Source organism: Globicephala melas, chromosome 15 (assembly GCF_963455315.2).
Source record: "Globicephala melas chromosome 15, mGloMel1.2, whole genome shotgun sequence".
NCBI lineage: Eukaryota > Metazoa > Chordata > Mammalia > Artiodactyla > Delphinidae > Globicephala > Globicephala melas.
The window spans coordinates 59,334,243-59,353,236 of NC_083328.1; the positions used below are offsets into that span (position 1 = coordinate 59,334,243).

The following is an 18,994-nucleotide window of genomic DNA, read 5'->3' on the forward strand; positions in this document are numbered from 1 at the left end:
TTATGTGTTACGTCTCAGCCATATTCTGAGGTCTTTTCAGGTACCTCATTTGATTCTTGCAATAATATTATGAGATAAGTACTCTTGTTGATCATTTTACCCGTAATGAAAGGTTTAGAGAGGTTCTATAACTTGCCCATAGACACACAGCTAGCAGGCAATGAAAGAAGGATTCACATTAGGCACACATTTAACCCAAAAGGTTATACTGCACAAAGGTGGTGTGGCCAGGCTTCTCTGGTGGCGCAGTGGATGAGAGTCCGCCTGCTGATGCAGGGGATCCGGGTTCGTGCCCTGGTCTGGGAAGATCCCACATGCCGCGGAGCGGCTGGGCCCGTGAGCCATGGCCGCTGAGCCTGCGCATCTGGAGCCTGTGCTCCGCAACGGGAGAGGCCACAGCAGTGAGAGGCCCGCGTACAGCGAAGGAAAAAAAAAAAAAAAAGATGGTGTGGCCATCTTTGCTGTGGTCCTAATCTCCTTCATTTCTGTAGGGTGTTTATAAGACTTAGAGGAAGGAATGTTTCATGCTAATTAATAAAAAGATTTTTCTAGATATATCTTAGTATTACCATTTACATTCCTAGTTTGTATAGTTTTTAAAAGTTAACACATTAGGACTGATGATTGGAATTAAATGGTAATTCTGCAGAATTTTGGTCTTTGGAGTGGAAATCTTTTTTTCTTTCAATTCAGTATTTGCTAAGTACCTGCAAAATACCGGGCACAGGCCTAGGAGAAGGGGGATTCAGAGATAAATCTGACGCATTTCCTTCCTTCAAGGAGCTCATAAGTAAGCCATTCATGTATTACATTACCTGTTGGAATATCCTGAAATAATTGTTTTTAATGATGTACTTTTACCCTTTCAGCCAGTAAAGAAGAAGAAAATCAAGCGTGAAATAAAGATTTTGGAGAATTTGCGAGGCGGTCCCAACATCATCACACTGGCAGACATTGTAAAAGACCCTGTGGTGAGTGTAACAGGTGCTAGTAAGGCCCACCAGAGCTGAGGTGGTGTTTGACCCTGAGCACAACTGGCCTCTGTTTGTTCCTCCCTCTGCCATTAAGTCCTGCTTTAAAAGTGCTTAATCAGTTATACCACTTAACTAGCTTGGGTCTTTCTTTCAAAGAGATCTCCACCCACAGACTATTTCTTATTCTTCTAGGCTAAGAGACTGATAGCACTGGAAACTGAAATGTGTTAATCCATTTTGCAAACTCAGGTCCGATGCCGATGGGCGATGGGCGCATTGTTGGGCTGCCTAGAGCCTGGTGAGACTTCAGCTCCATGTCTTCTGTTTGAAATCCATCCCCAATATGACCTAAGTGTGGTGATGATCAGAGTGGGGAGGGCTTATAGCAATAGAGGGTTTCCTACTACTGAGGCAAGGACTGCCAAATTCACCACGTAGTGTCCGCAAACATTGTGCCCACTAAAGCTGCCAGGGCTATTACTAACGTGTGTTTTCTTTTTCTTTCCCCTAGTCACGAACTCCCGCCTTGGTTTTTGAACACGTAAACAACACAGACTTCAAGGTATAATGTATAACCAACCATTTCAAGCTGTTGGGTTTTTAGACCACATAGAAAGTCTTTCAGGGATGTTACTGTTAGAAGAGCTTCCTTCTAACTTACTTAAAAAGAGCTTTTCATCCTTACAGTGCTAATTTTTTTTCCTTTCCTCCCTCCCCCCTCCCTCCCTCCCTCTCCCCCTCCCCCCTCCCCCTCCCTCCCTCCCTCCCTCCCCTCCCCCCCTTCCTTTCAGCTGCATTGGGTCTTAGTTGTGGCACGCGGGATCTTCGTTGAGGCACACGGACTTATCTAGTTGGTGGCGTGCGTGTTTTCTCTTTAGTTGTGGTGCACGGGTTCCAGGGCGTGTGGGCTCTCTCGTTGAGGCACGCAAGCTCAGTAGTTGCGGCATGCGGGCTTAGTTGCCCTGAGGCATGTGGGATCTTAGTCCCCTGACAGGGCTCGAACCCACGTCCCCTGCATTGGAAGGCGGATTCTTTACCACTGGACCGCCAGGGAAGTCCCCTTACAGTGCTAAATTTAAATATAGTCATTCTCTTGTACAAACAGTGCTCACTTTCCATATCTTGGTATTTTGCCTTTTTATTTGTTTAGTGCTCTTTCTAATGACCAGTACTTTTATTTCTCACCATTTGACAGTTTACCATTCGTTTGACAGTTTCCGGTGATGTCATACTTAATGAAAGCAACAGCTCATGTTTAGTCAGGATCCGGCCTTGGGACATTCCTCTTTAAAATGACAAAGTTCAAGAAGAAATGTATTGTCTATATATAAAAGCAAGGACTGCTTGCTTATACCTTAGGATTCCTCAGAATCTTTGGGTTCTAGATCTTAAAAAGAGATGGGTGGGGAAGGGTAGTGTAAAATCTGGTAAAGCGCAAACCTCTGCAACAGATACTCTGACTTCTGGCCAATTTCAACAATTCTCAACTCCAGCACAACAGAAGAACGTAGGCACTCTCTTGGATTTTAATTTGTAAAGGTATTTGACTTGCCTTTGCACCAGGCCAGTATCATTAGGTATATGGGTCTTCCCTGGTGGTGCAGTGGTTAAGAATCTGCCTGCCAATGCAGGGGACATGGGTTTGTGCCCTGGTCCAGGAAGATCCCACATGCCACAGAGCAATTAAGCCCGTACGCCACAAGTACTGAGCTTGTGCTCTAGAGCCGGCAGCCACAACTACTGAGCCCGTGTGCCACAACTACTGAAGCCCGTGTGCTTAGAGCCTGTGCTCTGCAACGAGAGAAGCCACTGCAGTGAGAAGCCCGCGCACTGCAGCAACGAGTAGCCCCTGCTTGCTGCAGCTAGAGAAAGCCCGCGCACAGCAACGAAGACCCAATGCAGCCAAAAATAAATACATAAATTTTAAAAAAAGAAATGTTAGATATCAATAAATGAGTGAATTCTTTTGCTGAGTGGAGGAAAAAAGGAAGAAGAATTGTGTTAGAATCAGAATGATAATTTCAAGGAAAATGTTGTCAGAGGACACCACTGACCATTTAATGATATGTACATTTTTTTTAAGTCTGAAACTCTTTAGAAACTGGAAAAGATACATGACATGTTCAGAGTTTACTTTCATGACATGTTCAGAGTTTACTTTCAAATTGGGACAGTTCTATTAAATTGGCTCAGCAGATTTGACAGCAATACATCTGCATACCCACTGGTGATCTGCAGTGCCTGTAACTGTAGGCCAAAGGTGAATTAATTCCCTACTAAGGAGGCTATGTGTTTGCCCACGTGTTTTATGAGAAGATCTGGAGGTAAATGAAAAACTACAAATGTATATCAGTGCGTGTTGCATATGTAAATTGGTATGTTCCCAAAAGTAGATTTATAGCTTCAGCAATATGAACTTAAGTAATTCTTCACTTTTATATATAGAGTTAAAGACCCAAAGTATCTCTTTCGTTTCATATTGGAGAAGTAGAGACTGGTGAACAGACAGATCTTAGAACAGTGGTAAATGAGCCCAGTCTTGATTTGAATTACTACAAATGAGGATGAGAAATTTCCTTCCTTTCAGTACTATTTCATGGCTCAAATGTTGCATTTGTCTTTAACAGCAATTGTACCAGACGTTAACAGACTATGATATTCGATTTTACATGTATGAGATTCTGAAGGTAAGAGAACCTTGAATACTAAATATCTTTAGATCTCCCCTTTGTTAAATAATCGAAATGACTGTAGAAAAGCCAGTGGGTTAACTTTGTAAAATATGGGGTTTGGCGGTCTGTTTATATAAATTTTTAATAAATTAGTAGCATCAGAATTCTTATGCTGATGTAAAGGTTATGGAATAAGGGTCTAGTAAGAATATAATTTATAATGCTTTGGAAGGGGTATTTAGAAGAGAGGTGGGACTCCTTAACAAATATCTCTATCTTGCTCTTACGAAAGTTACAGTTAAATTGTCAAAACTTGTAAAAAAAAAAAAAAAACTCCTGGTGTAATGGCTTCTGGTGTACTTTATTTCACTTAAAATTGAACAAGTAAAACAGTAAGCTTGAACTCAGCCCTCAAAGGACCATTGTCCTAAAGATTATGTAAATCTGTGCTTAGAGATTGGTGATTTAGAATGAACTTTGATTCCTGAAGTGGGATCACCAAATATATTGCTTCCAGTAGTCAGAAGATCAGCTTTATAGATAAGAAGATTGCTAAGAGTTGGCTAGTGTCTTACTAAATGAGGATTGACATAAAGCCTGCATTTGAACCTTAGAAATACCCTGAAGAGACTATGCCAGCAGAAATGTTTGATCTTTCCATTCATTCAATGATCTCGTGCATTCTTGTGGCAAGCAGGACTTCCGAACGTTAAGGATATGCTTGCCTAACCCTGGGAACCATAGAAACCCAAGTTGCCCTTCAGAAAGGACAAGAACTTGGCCAATGACATCAGCTGACTTGAAGGCCTGGATTAGCAAGCCCCAGAGGTTATGCCACTTACTAGTTTGAGATTGGACATGGTTTTCAAATTGGGTTTGATGTCATAAATCAGGAGTTGGCAAACTCCTTTACAAGGACAAATGGTAAAATTTTTGGCTTTGCGGGCCATAGGGTCTTTCTCACACTACTCACCTCTGATGTTGTAGCATTAAAGCAGCCACAGGCAACATGCAAACAAATAGATGTGGCTGTGTTCCAATTAAGCATTCACAAAAACAAGCAGCAGGCCGTATTTGGCCCATGGGCCATGGTTTGCCGACCTCTACTGCATACTCTTAGCTGCTAAAGAATTACTGTTCTTTGAATACAAGGTTTGTAGTACAGATCAGTTTTCTTCTTTTGAGGGGCTCGTGTTTGTGAAAATAATCCAGGCTTTGGGTAAGGGGGAGAAATTGGAAGTCATGTAATTGGTGTACGCTTTGAGTCTTTTTAACAAAAAGGATGTTGAAACAACTGTGCAAGAACAGGATTTGAAGTTTAGAGGCCATGCATGGGTTTGCACAAGTCTCTAAAAAGTACCTGCGGAAGTGATTGTTCTTACTTTGACTCTCAGGAGTGTTGTGAGGCTAGAAGGAAAACTGTGGAGGAAAAGGTAAGGGACTTTAACTAAAAAATCACTCTAATACAAGCTAACGCTTTCCTTTCTTACCTGTTCCTCCCACAGGCCCTGGATTATTGTCACAGCATGGGGATTATGCACAGAGATGTAAAGCCCCATAATGTCATGATTGATCATGAGCACAGAAAGGTAAAGTGATAGATGGACAAGTCTTATTTATCAACACGATAGAGTTAACAACCCATCTTCAACATTTTATTCCTAGCATCTGTCATAGTCCGTGGTACCTGTTAGGCACTTAATAAATATTTGATGAATGAATGAATGAACAAATCAGTGTGGAATCTACAATATGACATTAATGAACTTATCTATGAAACAGACTCACAGACACAGAGAACAAACTGTGGATGCCAAGCGGGGGGGTGGGGGAAGGATGGACTGGGAGTTTCTAGAATAGATAAACAACAGGGTCCTACTCTATAACACAGGGAACTATATTCAGTATCCTGTGATAAACCCTAATGGAAAAGAATGTATGTATATGTATGACTGAATCACTTTTCTTTACAGCAGAAGTTAACACAACATTGTCAATCAACTAGAATAAAATAAATTTTTTTAAAAAATCACAATGATTAAAACTTTATTCATTCATTCATATTCCTATCAAAAAGAAAACAGATTAGTGTAGTGGGTAAAGCATTAGTTTTGGCAGGGAACCTGGTTTCTAGTCTTATTTATTGAAAAACTACTCTCTTGGGAAATGCCTTTCTCCTCATCTGCCTCTTTTTTTTTTTTTTTTTAACCTATACAGTGAGTATACAAGTAATATTTGTCTTGCATGCCACTAGGTTATTGTGAGAATTAAGTGTGTACAGTTGTGAAATGGATGAAATATTCAGAAAATGCTGCTGCTTATTAGCAAGTATCATGAGGCCCCTGAGCTCTACAAGTACTTTTAATGAAAGCTGCAGTGTTACATTTCTGTTTTTTAAGGTGACCCAAGCCCACCTTTTATGCAGTGATGGCTCTCTGTTGTAGGCTTTGGGGATATAGGTGATTTGTTCATTCAGTTAGTATTCTTTTAAGCACACACTATGTAATAGGTTATTGTTCTGGAGGCTGGGGATATATGTGTGAGACAAAAATAGATTAAAAATTCTTGTCCATAGGAGTTCACAACTGGGGGAGACTGGTAGGATAGAAAGTTAAAAGTGATGTGGAAGGGGCTTCCTGGTGGCACAGTGGTTGAGAGTCCGCCTGCCGATGCAGGGGACACGGGTTCGTGCCCTGGTCCGGGAAGATCCCACATGCCATGGAGCGTCTGGGCCCGTGAGCCGTGGCCGCTGAGGCTGCACGTCCAGAGCCTGTGCTCCGCAACGGGAGACGCCACAACAGTGAGAGGCCCGCGTACCGCAAAAAAAAAAAAAAAAAAGTGATGTGGAAGAAAAAATAAAACAGGAATAGGGAGTGGCAGAGGGTGTTGCAGTTTTAAACAAGGTGGTAAGGAGAAGGTTTCATTAGGAAGGTGACGTTTTGGAGAACGCTTGAAGGGAGTCAACCATGCAGTCTCAGGAAGAGGATATAGCAGATGCAAACCCCTGAGACAAAAATGTGCCTGGCGTGTTGGAACAGCACAAGGATAGAGCTGGGATGGAATGAACACGGGGAAGAGGGGAAGGAAAGGAGATCAGAGAGATAAATAGAACCAGATCATGCAAAACCTGGAAGATCACTGTCAGGCCTTTTCTCCGAAGACACAGGGGTTTTGCAGGATTTGAGCAGAGGGTTGGTAAGTTCTCACTTGAGTATTTAAAAGTTCACTACGCATCTATTAGAACAGCTAAAATAAAAAATAGTGACAGTTCCAAATACGGACAAGGATGCAGGGTAACTCAGTCTCTCATACATTGCTGATGGGAATGTCAAGTGGCATACTCATTTTGGAAAGTGTCAAACTATTGTTTTATAGTTTTGTCAGTTTCTTTAAAAGCTATAAACAATCCAGCAGTGACATTTATCCCAGAGAAACAAAGACTTAGACATGGTTTTCAAATTGGGTTTGATGTCATAAATCAGGAGTTGGCAAACTCCTTTACAAGGACAAATGGTAAAATTTTTGGTAAAATTTTTGAAGAAAGACTTAGGTCCACACAAAAACCTTCAGTGCATAAATGATTCATCAAACTCTGGTGTATCCATACCATGTAGTATTGTTACTGATTAGTAAGAACTATTGATAATGTAACAGCTTGGATGGGTCTCATGCTAAGTGAAAAAAAGCAGCCTCAAAAAGTTAAACTGATGGTTCCATTTCTATAATACTCTCAAAACGATAGTTAGAAAACAGAGAGGTTACCAGGGGTTAGAAAGTGAGAGGAAGGTATAGCACAAAGGACATCTGTGGTGATGTCCTTTATCTTGTGGTGTAAGCTATATGAAGCTGCACATGTGATAAAATTGTGTAGTACTATACACACTTACGCATGTAAAACTGCTGAAAAAGAAAGGTCTCTGAATTGTCAGTTTCCTGGTTTTGATATTGTACTATAGTTATGTAAGATATTACCATCAGGGGAACTGGTGAAGGGTACACAGAACATCTCCAAATTCCTATGAATTTATAATCATTTTTAAATAAAAATACTTTTTAAAAGGATCATTCTGGTTCCTGTGTGGAGAATTGAGGGTAAAAGTGAAAGGTAGACCAGTTAAGAAAAGCAGCTCTTGCAATAAATCAGAGATTGGTGATGGCATGGACCAGAGCAATGGCAGTGGATGTGATGATATGGTCAGAATACGGTAGAGCCAACAGGATTTGTTGACAGATTAGACTTGGGGTGAAAGGGAGACAAGAGTCCAGGGTGAAATTTTTTGACCTGAATGACAGGATAAATGGAAGGTAACAGAGGAGGAGGAATCTGGGAGAAACAGGTTTTGCAGGGAATTACCAGAGGTTTAGTTTTGAGATGTCTGTTAGGTGATCACAGAGAGATGGCTGGTGATATGTGTGGGCTAGAGAGTGTAGGTGGGAAAAGCAGAGATACTGTGTGTGAAGCCACAAGACCAGAAATGGTCATCTGGGAATACTTATTGATAAGACAGGAAGCTCAGGGACAGCTCTGGAGCACTGATATTAAGAGGTTGAAGAGAAAGATGATAAAAAAGTTATATCTTCTTTCATACCTTTTGTTATATTTCCCTTTGTTTACTAAAAGAAGACACTGAACCTAATTAACAGTGAACTTTTGGAGACAGTACTGGAGCAGTCAGGCATTACTCAGACCCTAGTGCTCACACTTCAAATCATGGTCATGGTTTGCACACAAAGGGCAAATAAGGTTGCCTTTTTTTTTTTTTTTTTTTTTAATTGGGGTATACTTGCTAAGGTTGCCTCTTGTCCTTGCTACTACTGTTTCCACTTTCAGGATACATTTTGGTAAGAGCTGTTTTGTGTGGCTTTTCTCTTACTGCATTCACTCAGTAAATATTTTTAGGTTTTCTCCTGTGTACTGGGCATTACATTGAATTCTAAAAATTAGCAAAGGTGAATAAAACAGTCCCTACCCTCAAGGATTTTACTGTCCATATTTTTTTTTTAAAACGTTTTCTTCTTTACTCAGTTTTTTTTTTTTTAATAAATTTATTTATTTATTTTTCTCTGCGTTGGGTCTTTGTTGTTACGCGCAGCCTTCCTCTAATTGTGGCAGGCGGGGGCTACTCTTCATTGTGGTGTGCGGGCTTCACATTGCGGTGACCTCTCTTGTTGCAGAGCACGGGCTCTAGGCACGTGGGCTTCAGTAGTTGTGGCATGCGGGCTCAGTAGTTGTGGCTTGAGGGCTCTAGAGTGCAGGCTCAGTAGTTGTGGCACACAGGCTTAGTTGCTCCGCGGCATGTGGGATCTTCCCAGGCCAGGGATCAAACCCATGTCCCCTGCATTGGCAGGCAGATTCTTAACCACTGTGCCACCAGGGAAGTCCCCAGTCCATCTTTTTTTAAAAGGTAGCAAACAAATATTCAGTAAAGAGCTGTAGGTTCTATTAAAGAAATTTTAAGGTTGGTTGGGTAGGGGGGCATATCAAAGACAATAGTTGCTTCTATTTGCATAATTAGAAAAGACTTCATTAAAGGAGCTAACTTAAGTAACTCAAAAGATGAGGTGTTCACCACAGTAGGAGTCTATATTGAATAGTGGAGACATTCTAGTCAGATGAGCAGTTTAAGAAATTTGCAAGCAGCCACATAGCACAGGGAGATTAGCTCAGTGCTTTGTGACCACCTAGAGGGGTGGGAGAGAGGGAGACGCAAGAGGGAAGAGATATGGGGACATATGTATATGTATAACTGATTCACTTTGTTATAAAGCAGAAACTAACACACCATTGTAAAGCAATTATACTCCAATAAAGATGTTTTTTAAAAAATCACTAAAAAAAAAATTCGCAGAAGCACAGAATGAGATTGTATTTTTCAGGAACTGTAAGTCACACTAGAGCAAAGGAATTAGATCCTGGAGAGAACCCTGTATGTCAAGCTAAGAAGTTTTATTTTCATCCTAAATGCAATAGGTGGTCACTGAAAGGGTTTCAATAGAGAGTGACATGGCTGTTATTTTTTAAAAGATTACTCTGGGGAATTCCCTGCTGGTCCAGTGGTTAGGACTCTGCGCTCTTGCTGCCGAGGGCCCGGGTTTAATCCCTGGTCAGGGAACTAAAATCCCACAAGCTGCACAGCGCAGCCAAATAAAAAGAGTGCTCTAATGGCAGTGTGAGGGGTAACTCAAAAGATGAAGTCACTCATTATTTATTATCTTCTTATTTCAGCTACGGCTAATAGACTGGGGTTTGGCTGAGTTTTACCATCCTGGCCAAGAATATAACGTCCGAGTTGCTTCCCGATATTTCAAAGGTCCTGAGCTACTTGTAGACTATCAGGTGAGAAGAGGAGGGCAGATAAAATTTTGGTCCTTGTGTTTATTTTGCACATAATTTGCAAAAAATGTCATTTTGCACTTTTGAGTAGGCCATTTATGCACATCCATGGCTATCCCTTTTATAGGAATGTAAAATATGAATCACTTCAGTTCATCTGCCACAACTTATGTTTGTATTGTCATAATGTCAGTAGAATATGAATAGATCTGCATTTGATCCTAACTGAAGAGAAAGACACTTTTTCTAATCAGAAATTACAAAGCTAGTTTGAGAATTGTAAGCTAGATTTAACCAACCTTAAAAGTAAACTGAAAAAAATGTTCTCTTCTTAAATTATATCTAGATATAAAGACCTTCCCTCTACCAAAAAAGAAAAGAAAGCACTCTTCTCACGGAAACAAAATCCTTGGGAATACCTTTCCTGCCCCAGTCCTCCCAGGTGTTATCAGATACCTTAAAAAGTTCAGACTCTGTCCTAGAAATTCCTTTTCTGGGGTCTTGAGGATATAACCCTGAGTTCAAAAAACATTTTATACATAAAAATATTCTTTACAACATTATTTATAATGGTGAAAAACAGAACACTATCCTGTTGTAGGAGAAGTTAAAGATTAAATTCTGAAGCATTCATGCAATAAAAAAATGATACACGTTAGAAGATTTCCATAGGCTGACAATTGGGTTGTTCTTACGTAAGTGAAGAAAGTAATTCAAAATAGTATGTACAGATTTAAAATGAGGGTGGGGGAGCATGGGTGGGAATGCATAGAAGAAAAACATGTTTTTGGTATTTGGACTTTAAGTCAGTGGAGTGGTTTGTTTTTAATAAAAAGCTTTTCTAAAAAAATTTGAAGTGACAGGATTCATTCTTGTCATTTCATGTGTGATGACGACATTTTCTTTAATGCAGATGTATGATTATAGTTTGGATATGTGGAGCTTGGGTTGTATGCTGGCAAGTATGATCTTCCGGAAGGAGCCATTTTTCCATGGACATGACAATTATGATCAGGTGATATATGTTGTTCCTATTAGGAAATTTACTGGTCTTACCAAGTGACGGCCAGATCTGCTTACCCATTAGAAACTGCAGTGCATCTTGCTAAAATACAGATGCCTGGCCCCCCGCACCTGAGAGCTATTAAATTAATAAGTTAGAATCTGAGAATGGGACCCTAGAATAATTTTCAAATATTTGCTTGTCAGCCAACCTGACATTGATCCTCGGATTGGTGTCTTGGGAACTATTGGTTCAGCTTTTGAAATTAGAGTTTTTCCTTTGCATTGCTTGTTTAATTGTGAGATATACTTGTATATACATGTTTTAGGAAATATTTTACAATTCAAAGAATAATAGTTTAAAATATAGGATATTACCTTAGAATCTCCTAATGTGAACTTTTATTAGGATTAGGAATGTTTTCTCCAACATGTTGGTTTATATGTGGTATTTCTGTGATCCTTTTGTCTCGTCATACAGATTGAGTTGATGTATGTCAGTAGAAATATAGATGGTATTTTTTATACTAGCTGCACTTCCCCTTGTAGATCAAGGGGCCATTTCATTCAAGGGAACCTGGAATGATTCTAGGGCCTTGTGGAAGGTACTGTTGCCTTGTTTGACCACAATGACTTTTTTTTTTAATTAAACTTTATTTTAAGGTAATGTAAATTCATGTGAAGTTGTAAGAATTAATACAGAGAAATATGGTGTGCCTTTTATCCAGTTTCCCCCAACATAACTTTTTGCAAAACTATGTACAGTATCACAACCAGGATGTTGATATCAATATAACCAAGGTACAGAACATCTCTGTCACCTCAAGGATCCTTCATTTGCCCTTTTATAGTCGCACCAAGTTCCCCTCCCCCTCTTTTATGCTTCTCTGTTGTAATCTCCATTTCTGCAATTTTATCATTTCAAGAATGTTATATACGTATGATGACCATTTTTCACATGAGTCGAAGAATACCATGTGAATTCAGTTAAAATCAGCAACACTTTATCAGGTGCCATGCAGAATTGAGGAATATAGACAGAAAGAAAGAATAGCCCCTCATCTCAAAAGTTCTTCATAGTCTGTCTAGCAAGGGAACCAAACATATAAGAAAGTAAGTTACAGTAGTAAATGTCAGAGTAGAAGTGTAGACAAGATACAAAAGACAGTTGTAATGGGAATGAGTGGTCTGAGTATATGGGGTTGGGGGGGAGCTTCCCAAAGGAAGTGACATCTTCAGCTGGGTTGTAAGGGGGAAAAAAATAAGATTTCACCAGAAGGAAGGAAGCAGGTTATAAAGTGGTTTGCTTTTTCTGTTTGATACATTCACATCAGTAATAATTTAGGGAACGTTATGTGGAAATCCATTCACGTTGTGCAAAAAAAATTGAAGTAAATTGGTTGTAACATTCATACCTGTAGCCATGATGATCCGTTCTGTTAATTCAGTCATGGTTAATTGTTGATTTAATCATGTAATATGCGTTTGGTGTGGGTTTTGTCTTCTTCAATCCTAGTTGGTGAGGATAGCCAAGGTTCTGGGGACAGAAGATTTATATGACTATATTGACAAATACAACATTGAATTAGATCCACGTTTTAACGATATCTTGGGCAGGTAAGTCACAAAATAAAATCTGTGCATCTGTGCCTTAAGCAGTTTGGGTGTAAACTGGTACTTTGGATCCCCAGAATAGTTATGTTCTCTTTGCCAACACTGCTGAGGTATCTCTGGTCCACTGCTACAGAATGCTGCATAGGGAGGCGTGTGATAAAAGCATTGGATTGAATGGCCATTTCCCCAGATGCACTTACAGGATTCTGAGTGTGGAGGTTGTAGTCAGAAGATTCCTGACTATGTAGAGTCTAGTAGAAGGGTTACAGTTGAGTCAGAAATCAAAATCTCCTGATTCAACTTGCTTCTCTAAATGACAGAATTGTCTCTAAGAGAAAGAAATAGTCATAGAATAAGTACATGCTTCAAGACTGATGTGCAGACAACAGACTCTAAAAATAGTGACTAGACACAATACTAACTCATTCACCACTTAACAGGAAGAGGTGAACTTTCTTGATACAAAGGCTTTTCCTGGCCAAGTGGCAGAGATGCCAGGAAAGGGGGTGTGGGGGATGGGGAGGGAGGCCTGGTTAGCCCAGCCACCTGGCCCTCCTTGCTGTGCAGGAGCATTCAGTCCTGTAAAGTAACCTGAATTACGTTTCATAAAATTATGGGGACCCAGATTTCTCTTTTCTGCAACACTGCTATTTCCAGTCTCTCCAATTAGTTTTGTTGTCTCTGCAGTGGCAGAGCGGTATAAGACTAGTCTCTTGAGTTTTTATTTCTCTTGTGATTGGCTGGAATCCTAGCCACTAAGGAAAATGTAGGAGTGAAATGTTGGGCTTCTCTGCCCCTTGGTCCATTTCTCATTCCCCCTTTTGGCTCTGCAGACATTCCCGTAAGCGATGGGAACGCTTTGTCCACAGTGAAAACCAGCACCTTGTCAGCCCTGAGGCCTTGGATTTCCTGGACAAGCTGCTGCGGTACGACCACCAGTCACGGCTCACCGCAAGAGAGGCCATGGAGCACCCCTATTTCTGTGAGTCCAGCTGTTCAGTCCACAGAGCCTGTGCAGGCCTGCCCAGTAGATTGTACCAGGCAGGGGAGAATATATGCTGTGAAGAAAGCCCTGGGCCCAGAGCCCTACAGAACAGAATTGGAATTCCAACCTCCTGTACTTAGCTTGCTGCAAGGTTACTTCACCCACAATGAGCCTTGGTTTCTTCAGTGGGGACCATGATTGTTGAGAGGATTCTTACCTAACACAGAGTACCTGACTCATGATCACTCCTAAATAAATTGCTTTTCTTACTGCGTGGGTGACACTTCTCAGTGGCTAGTCTGGAGTGGTTGGATTAGAACATACAGCCCTATATCTGTCCCGTCTCTTGTTAATCATTTGTTGGAGAGAGCCAAAAAGGCTTGAAAACCTTATTGTATGAACACCTTGACCTAGGTTTGTGAGTATAGCTAACTGTTGTCATGAATGAAAATGCCACTTAGCTGCACCCCATCCTCACTGTGTTGGGTTGTTCCTTGGGGAGTGGTTGGGTGGTATTTTAGTGAATCAATTACACTCTTGCTCAGTCTCCTGTACCTGAAGCAGACTGAAAGGCTGATGGAGATGTAGAGTGAAGTCTGTGGTCATAGCACTAATTTGCACAAGCCTGTAGTTTTGGCCTGTTTGGCACCAAGCTGTAAACCGCAGTAAAACCAATTCACTCTGATAATATATTTCTGTTTGGGTAAGGGTAAATTGTATTATGTCATTAAATTCTAACAGGATTGGTTTTGTTTTAAATTAGCTCTACTATGGATAATTACCTCCTTTTCCTACTATTTAGTTTAGTAGTTGGCCTTTACCACAGTTTGACAGGAAAGATAGTTTTATTTTGTATTACTTGTTCAATTCATAGTGAAGGCAGTTGACACCTTAATTCTATTACTAAGGGAATAATATGGAATACAAATAAAATGTAAAGAATGAGGATGACTGCTTTAAGGCCCCAGCCCATTAGTTTAATCCTTCAAGCATAACAGAATCTAACCTTTTTGTCTCTTTTCTAGACACTGTTGTGAAGGACCAGGCTCGAATGGGCTCATCTAGCATGCCAGGGGGCAGTACGCCTGTCAGCAGCGCCAATATGATGTCAGGTCAGTTCATTGGTAAATTTATTTTTTTAAGAAAGGATAGAAGTCAGTTATCATTCTTAATTTTGCTCCCTCTTTGTGACCTGATTTCTGTGGCCCTCCCTCTTCTCTATAATGATTACCTTATTGACATACTGCCCTGTATGGCTCTCCCCACCAGGTTTCAGGATGCTTTTGAAACCTGGTATACCTTAATGGCCCTGCCTTGAGTAAGAGTATCAACAGTCTCTTTCAGGCCAGAATCACAAAAATTATTTGGGACTTGAAAGTCTCAACAAGCCATGAGGAGTAAAGAGATCCTTTCATCTCACAGGTTAGAGTGACAGTAGGTGATGCTGTCCTCAGAAGCAAGATTAAGAAAATGAGGGAGAGTAGAGATGGGGTTTGTACATGGGTATATATGCGTATAAGAATGGTTCTCGGGCTTCCCTGGTGGCGCAGTGGCTAAGAATCTGCCTGCCAATGCAGAGGACATGGGTTCGAGCCCTGGTCCAGGAAGATCCCACATGCTGCAGAGCAACTAAGCCCGTGTGCCACAACTACTGAGCCTGCACTCTAGAGCCCGCGAGCCACAACTACTGAAGCCTGTGCGCCTAGAGCCCATGCTCCGCAACAAGAGAAGCCATTGCAATGAGAAGCCCGCGCACCGCAACGAAGAGTAGCCTCCGCTTGCTGCAACGAGAGAAAAGGCCGCGCGCAGCAACAAAGACCCAACACAGCCAAAAATAAAATAAATAAAATTAATTAATTAAAAAAAGAATGGTTCTCTGAGTTTTTCCAGAGCAACTACAGTGTACCTAGTAAATTATAATGTTTTATATGAAATTATCTTTAATGTTGTTGAGTCATTATGATTTAGAGCGAGTTTTTACCCAGAAGAAACCACAGTTACCCAAAAGAAGCCATAGGCCTGTCCCCTAAGAATTATATATGTAGGCAGCGTCCACATGAATATACTCGTGATCGTGAGGGTACTTAGACACCCTCAAAGAATTGCTGTTGTCTGAATTCTTTTTTTAAAGAACTAGCTGCCTTCTAGAGTTTATCCTCTGGGTATCATGCCAACGTGCAAAATGATATATGTCCAAGGTTACTCATTCTAGCCTTATCTGTAATCAAAGAACATTAAAAACAGCTCCGTGTAGAGTAGGGAACTGATAAAATGAATTACAGGGCATCCATTCAGTGGAATGCTATATGGCTAGAGAAAAGAATGAGTGTTTCGTGTTCTTGTCTAGTTTCAACTCCAAAGTAGTAATGTGAAATGAAGAAAGCAAGATGCAGGACCATGTCCAAGACCAGGAATGGGCAAGAATATATAATCACATTCTTATATGTGATTCTTATATGCATATTTTTATAAAATTATATTTAAGTATATGCATAAAATATTTCTGGAAGGGTACACCCCAAAAGTGGTGCCATAAGTTGGCCAAGTGACAGGGCAAGGAAAATTCTCACTGTGTACTCTTTTCAGCTATTTTTAAGTCATGTAACTATATTGGCTATTCAGAAAATATACAACATTTTGAAAATGTAAAGAACTAGCTGATTGAGGGCAGTCTAACAGGTAATCTGATCATGGGTGGAAGAAACTAAATGGAAGAAAATCCTAAAACACTATTTTAGCTTACAGATGAGAAATGATCCTTTCTGCACTGAAAATGCTGGCTAACAAGGGAATGTGGTCATGAGCATGAACTTTGACTCCAGCCTTCTACTGTTCAGTTCATAGTGACTAGCCACATGTGGCTATTTATATTAACTGAAATCAAATAAAATTGTAAAATCAGTTGCTTAGCTACACTAGCCACATTGCAAGTGCTCAGTAGTCACATATGGCTAGTGGCCGTTAGTACAGATTACAGAGCATAAAGTTTGGTTGGACATGCTGCCCTAGACAGGCTTGGGTTGGAATCCAAGCATAGATGCCACTTACTAGCCATGCACCTTGGACAAACCGCTTAAACTCTCCAAACTTAGATTTCTTTACCTGTCTACTAAATTTATTGGAGCTTGTCATTTTAATTTGTGAAGATTTAATTTGAAATTAGATTTACTTTGTAAAAATCTAAGGAGAGGCCTTTAATAAAATGAGAATTTGTGTCACTTTTGCGATAGGTGCTCTGAAAAACTGGTGACTAAGATTTCCATGGTGTCTCTAGCTCACTGTCAGCTGTTGTCTTTCAGGGATTTCTTCAGTGCCAACCCCTTCACCCCTTGGACCTCTGGCAGGCTCACCAGTGATTGCTGCTGCCAACCCCCTCGGGATGCCTGTTCCAGCTGCCGCTGGCGCTCAGCAGTAATGGCCCTTCTGTCTCCTGATGCCTGAGCAGAGGCTGGGGAGTCACTCACTCCCTCGATGCAGCTTGCGCCTGCGGGGGGGGGGGGTGAAAGACTTCAGAAGCACCGTTGTCTGAACTGTTGCTTGTGGATTTATAGTAGTTCAGTCATAAAAAAAAAAAAATTATAATAGGCTGATTTTCTTTTTTTCTTTCTTTTTTTTTTAACTCGAACTTTTCATAACTCAGGGGATTCCCTGAAAAATTATCTGCAGGTGGAATATTTCACGGACAAATTTTTTTCTCCCCTTCCAAATTCAGTTCCTCACCACTAAAGAACAAAGATAAACCAGCCTCAATCTGGCTGCTGCGCTTGGGTGGAGATCTCTTCCCATGCCCACCATTGCTCCCCTACCATCCCACACTTCGAGGGGTTTGTATTTCATGCTCTCCTCCAGAGATTACAAAAATGTAGCTTCTTGAAGGGAGGTGGGAAGGAAGGAGGAAGGAAGGACCCAACCTATAAGAGCAGTGTACTGCTAGTCACTTATATCACTTTACTCCAAAAGTGCTTCAGTGGGGTTATACTGGTGAATCTAGTGGAAATATGTCTTAGTTACACTGAGATGCTGAAAATCTACCCAAAGTGCAGACAGGTCCTGAAAACGTCTGTTCAGTATGAATCATGTCTTATTGACCTAACCTAAATCCAACTCACTTATAATTTAGTTTCAGTTCAGTTTAAAACTTTAATACTGTCCCTCCCAGGCTCCTTACCTTGGTCCTCTTCCCCTTTCATCTCCCAACATGCTCTATAGCTGGTAGGAGGGGGAAGGCAAAGTCTTTTTCAATTTTCTTTGACTTGGCCCTTTTGAATTCAGTTAGTTACTGGGTATAATTTACAAAAGAAAAAAACATTGTCTATGTTGGTTTCATGCTAGTAACTCTTGAAGAGCTAGTGAGAGATGTGGCCACTGCATTTTATTTTAAGCTTTCTACCTTTTCCTCCTACCTTCCCCTTCCCTCACATGCCATCCATTGAGAAGACCTGCCCCTCAGTCTTGTAAATGTACCTGAGAGGTAGGAGCAGAGCCACTATCTCCAGTGAAACTGAAATGGTAGACCTGTAATTGTGGGAAAACTAAACTCTCTTGTTACAGCCCTGCCACCCCTTGCTGTGTGTATATATATAATACTTTGTCCTTCATATGTGAAAGATCCAGTGTTGGAATTCTTTGGTGTAAATAAACGTTTGGTTTTATTTATCAAGGTTAGATTTAAGTTCCCTGTGTAAAGGTCTCGCTGGGTGGGTGGCTCACGTTCACATCTGAGGGGCCTGCAGCCCTGTACCGTGGAGGCTTCCCAAGCCCCCCATTTTTATACAACCCTCGTTCAACCCATGGTACCGGGCGGGCAGAGAGGCCTTAAAAAAGCTCCACAAGCCAAAGCGTCTCTGGGGATTAAGGATCCTTTGCCATAAATTCATTTTGTGTCTCAGCAGTGCAGGGATTGGGGATGGGAAGAGTCGCCAGTTTTTGTGTGTTTGTGTGTGTAAAGTGGATTTTCCACTGTAATCCAGCCACCTAAGTTTATCAGGTGCTTCACTGAGGAAGCCTAGTTTTTTAAGCACAATAGCAAAACCATCAGCTCTGTATTTTCTCCTGTTGCTTCATTACCGTAGCTGCTTGTGGGGACTAGGAAAAATTCTTCCAACATATTTTAAGGCCTGAAGTCTTAGTTCCCCATTCTCCTACCTTTATAGATTCACAAGTCTTTCTCACCTGGGCGTCATAGATAAACATAATTGTTTGAGGAGTTGAATTTAATGAACTTATCTAACTTTGTAACCCATCTTAGCTCTAGTAACTTTATCAGAGGTGGTGGCTTTAGTGAATATAATGGTAAACTTTAGAGGAAGCTAAAGCCTCCTTTTATAGTGCTTCTCAACCATAGGGAAAACATTCTATGTGGCAGGGTGATCTTCTTCGTGGCCACTTACAGTGGATATTTATTGTTCTCGAC

General features: G+C 40.8%; 1 protein-coding gene across 1 annotated transcript in view; it reads left to right on the plus strand.

The window, feature by feature from the left end:
* Positions 1 to 18,237, plus strand: part of CSNK2A1 (casein kinase 2 alpha 1) — a 54,555-nt gene extending 36,318 nt beyond the window's left edge. The window contains 11 exon segments of the mRNA XM_030830990.2: positions 870 to 971; positions 1,486 to 1,536; positions 3,602 to 3,661; positions 5,152 to 5,235; positions 9,873 to 9,983; positions 10,894 to 10,995; positions 12,499 to 12,599; positions 13,430 to 13,578; positions 14,607 to 14,693; positions 16,881 to 16,957; positions 16,959 to 18,237. Of these exon segments, the coding sequence (XP_030686850.1) occupies positions 870 to 971; positions 1,486 to 1,536; positions 3,602 to 3,661; positions 5,152 to 5,235; positions 9,873 to 9,983; positions 10,894 to 10,995; positions 12,499 to 12,599; positions 13,430 to 13,578; positions 14,607 to 14,693; positions 16,881 to 16,957; positions 16,959 to 17,015 (981 nt within the window). The 3' untranslated portion in view covers positions 17,016 to 18,237.
* The last annotated feature ends 757 nt before the right edge of the window (positions 18,238 to 18,994 follow it).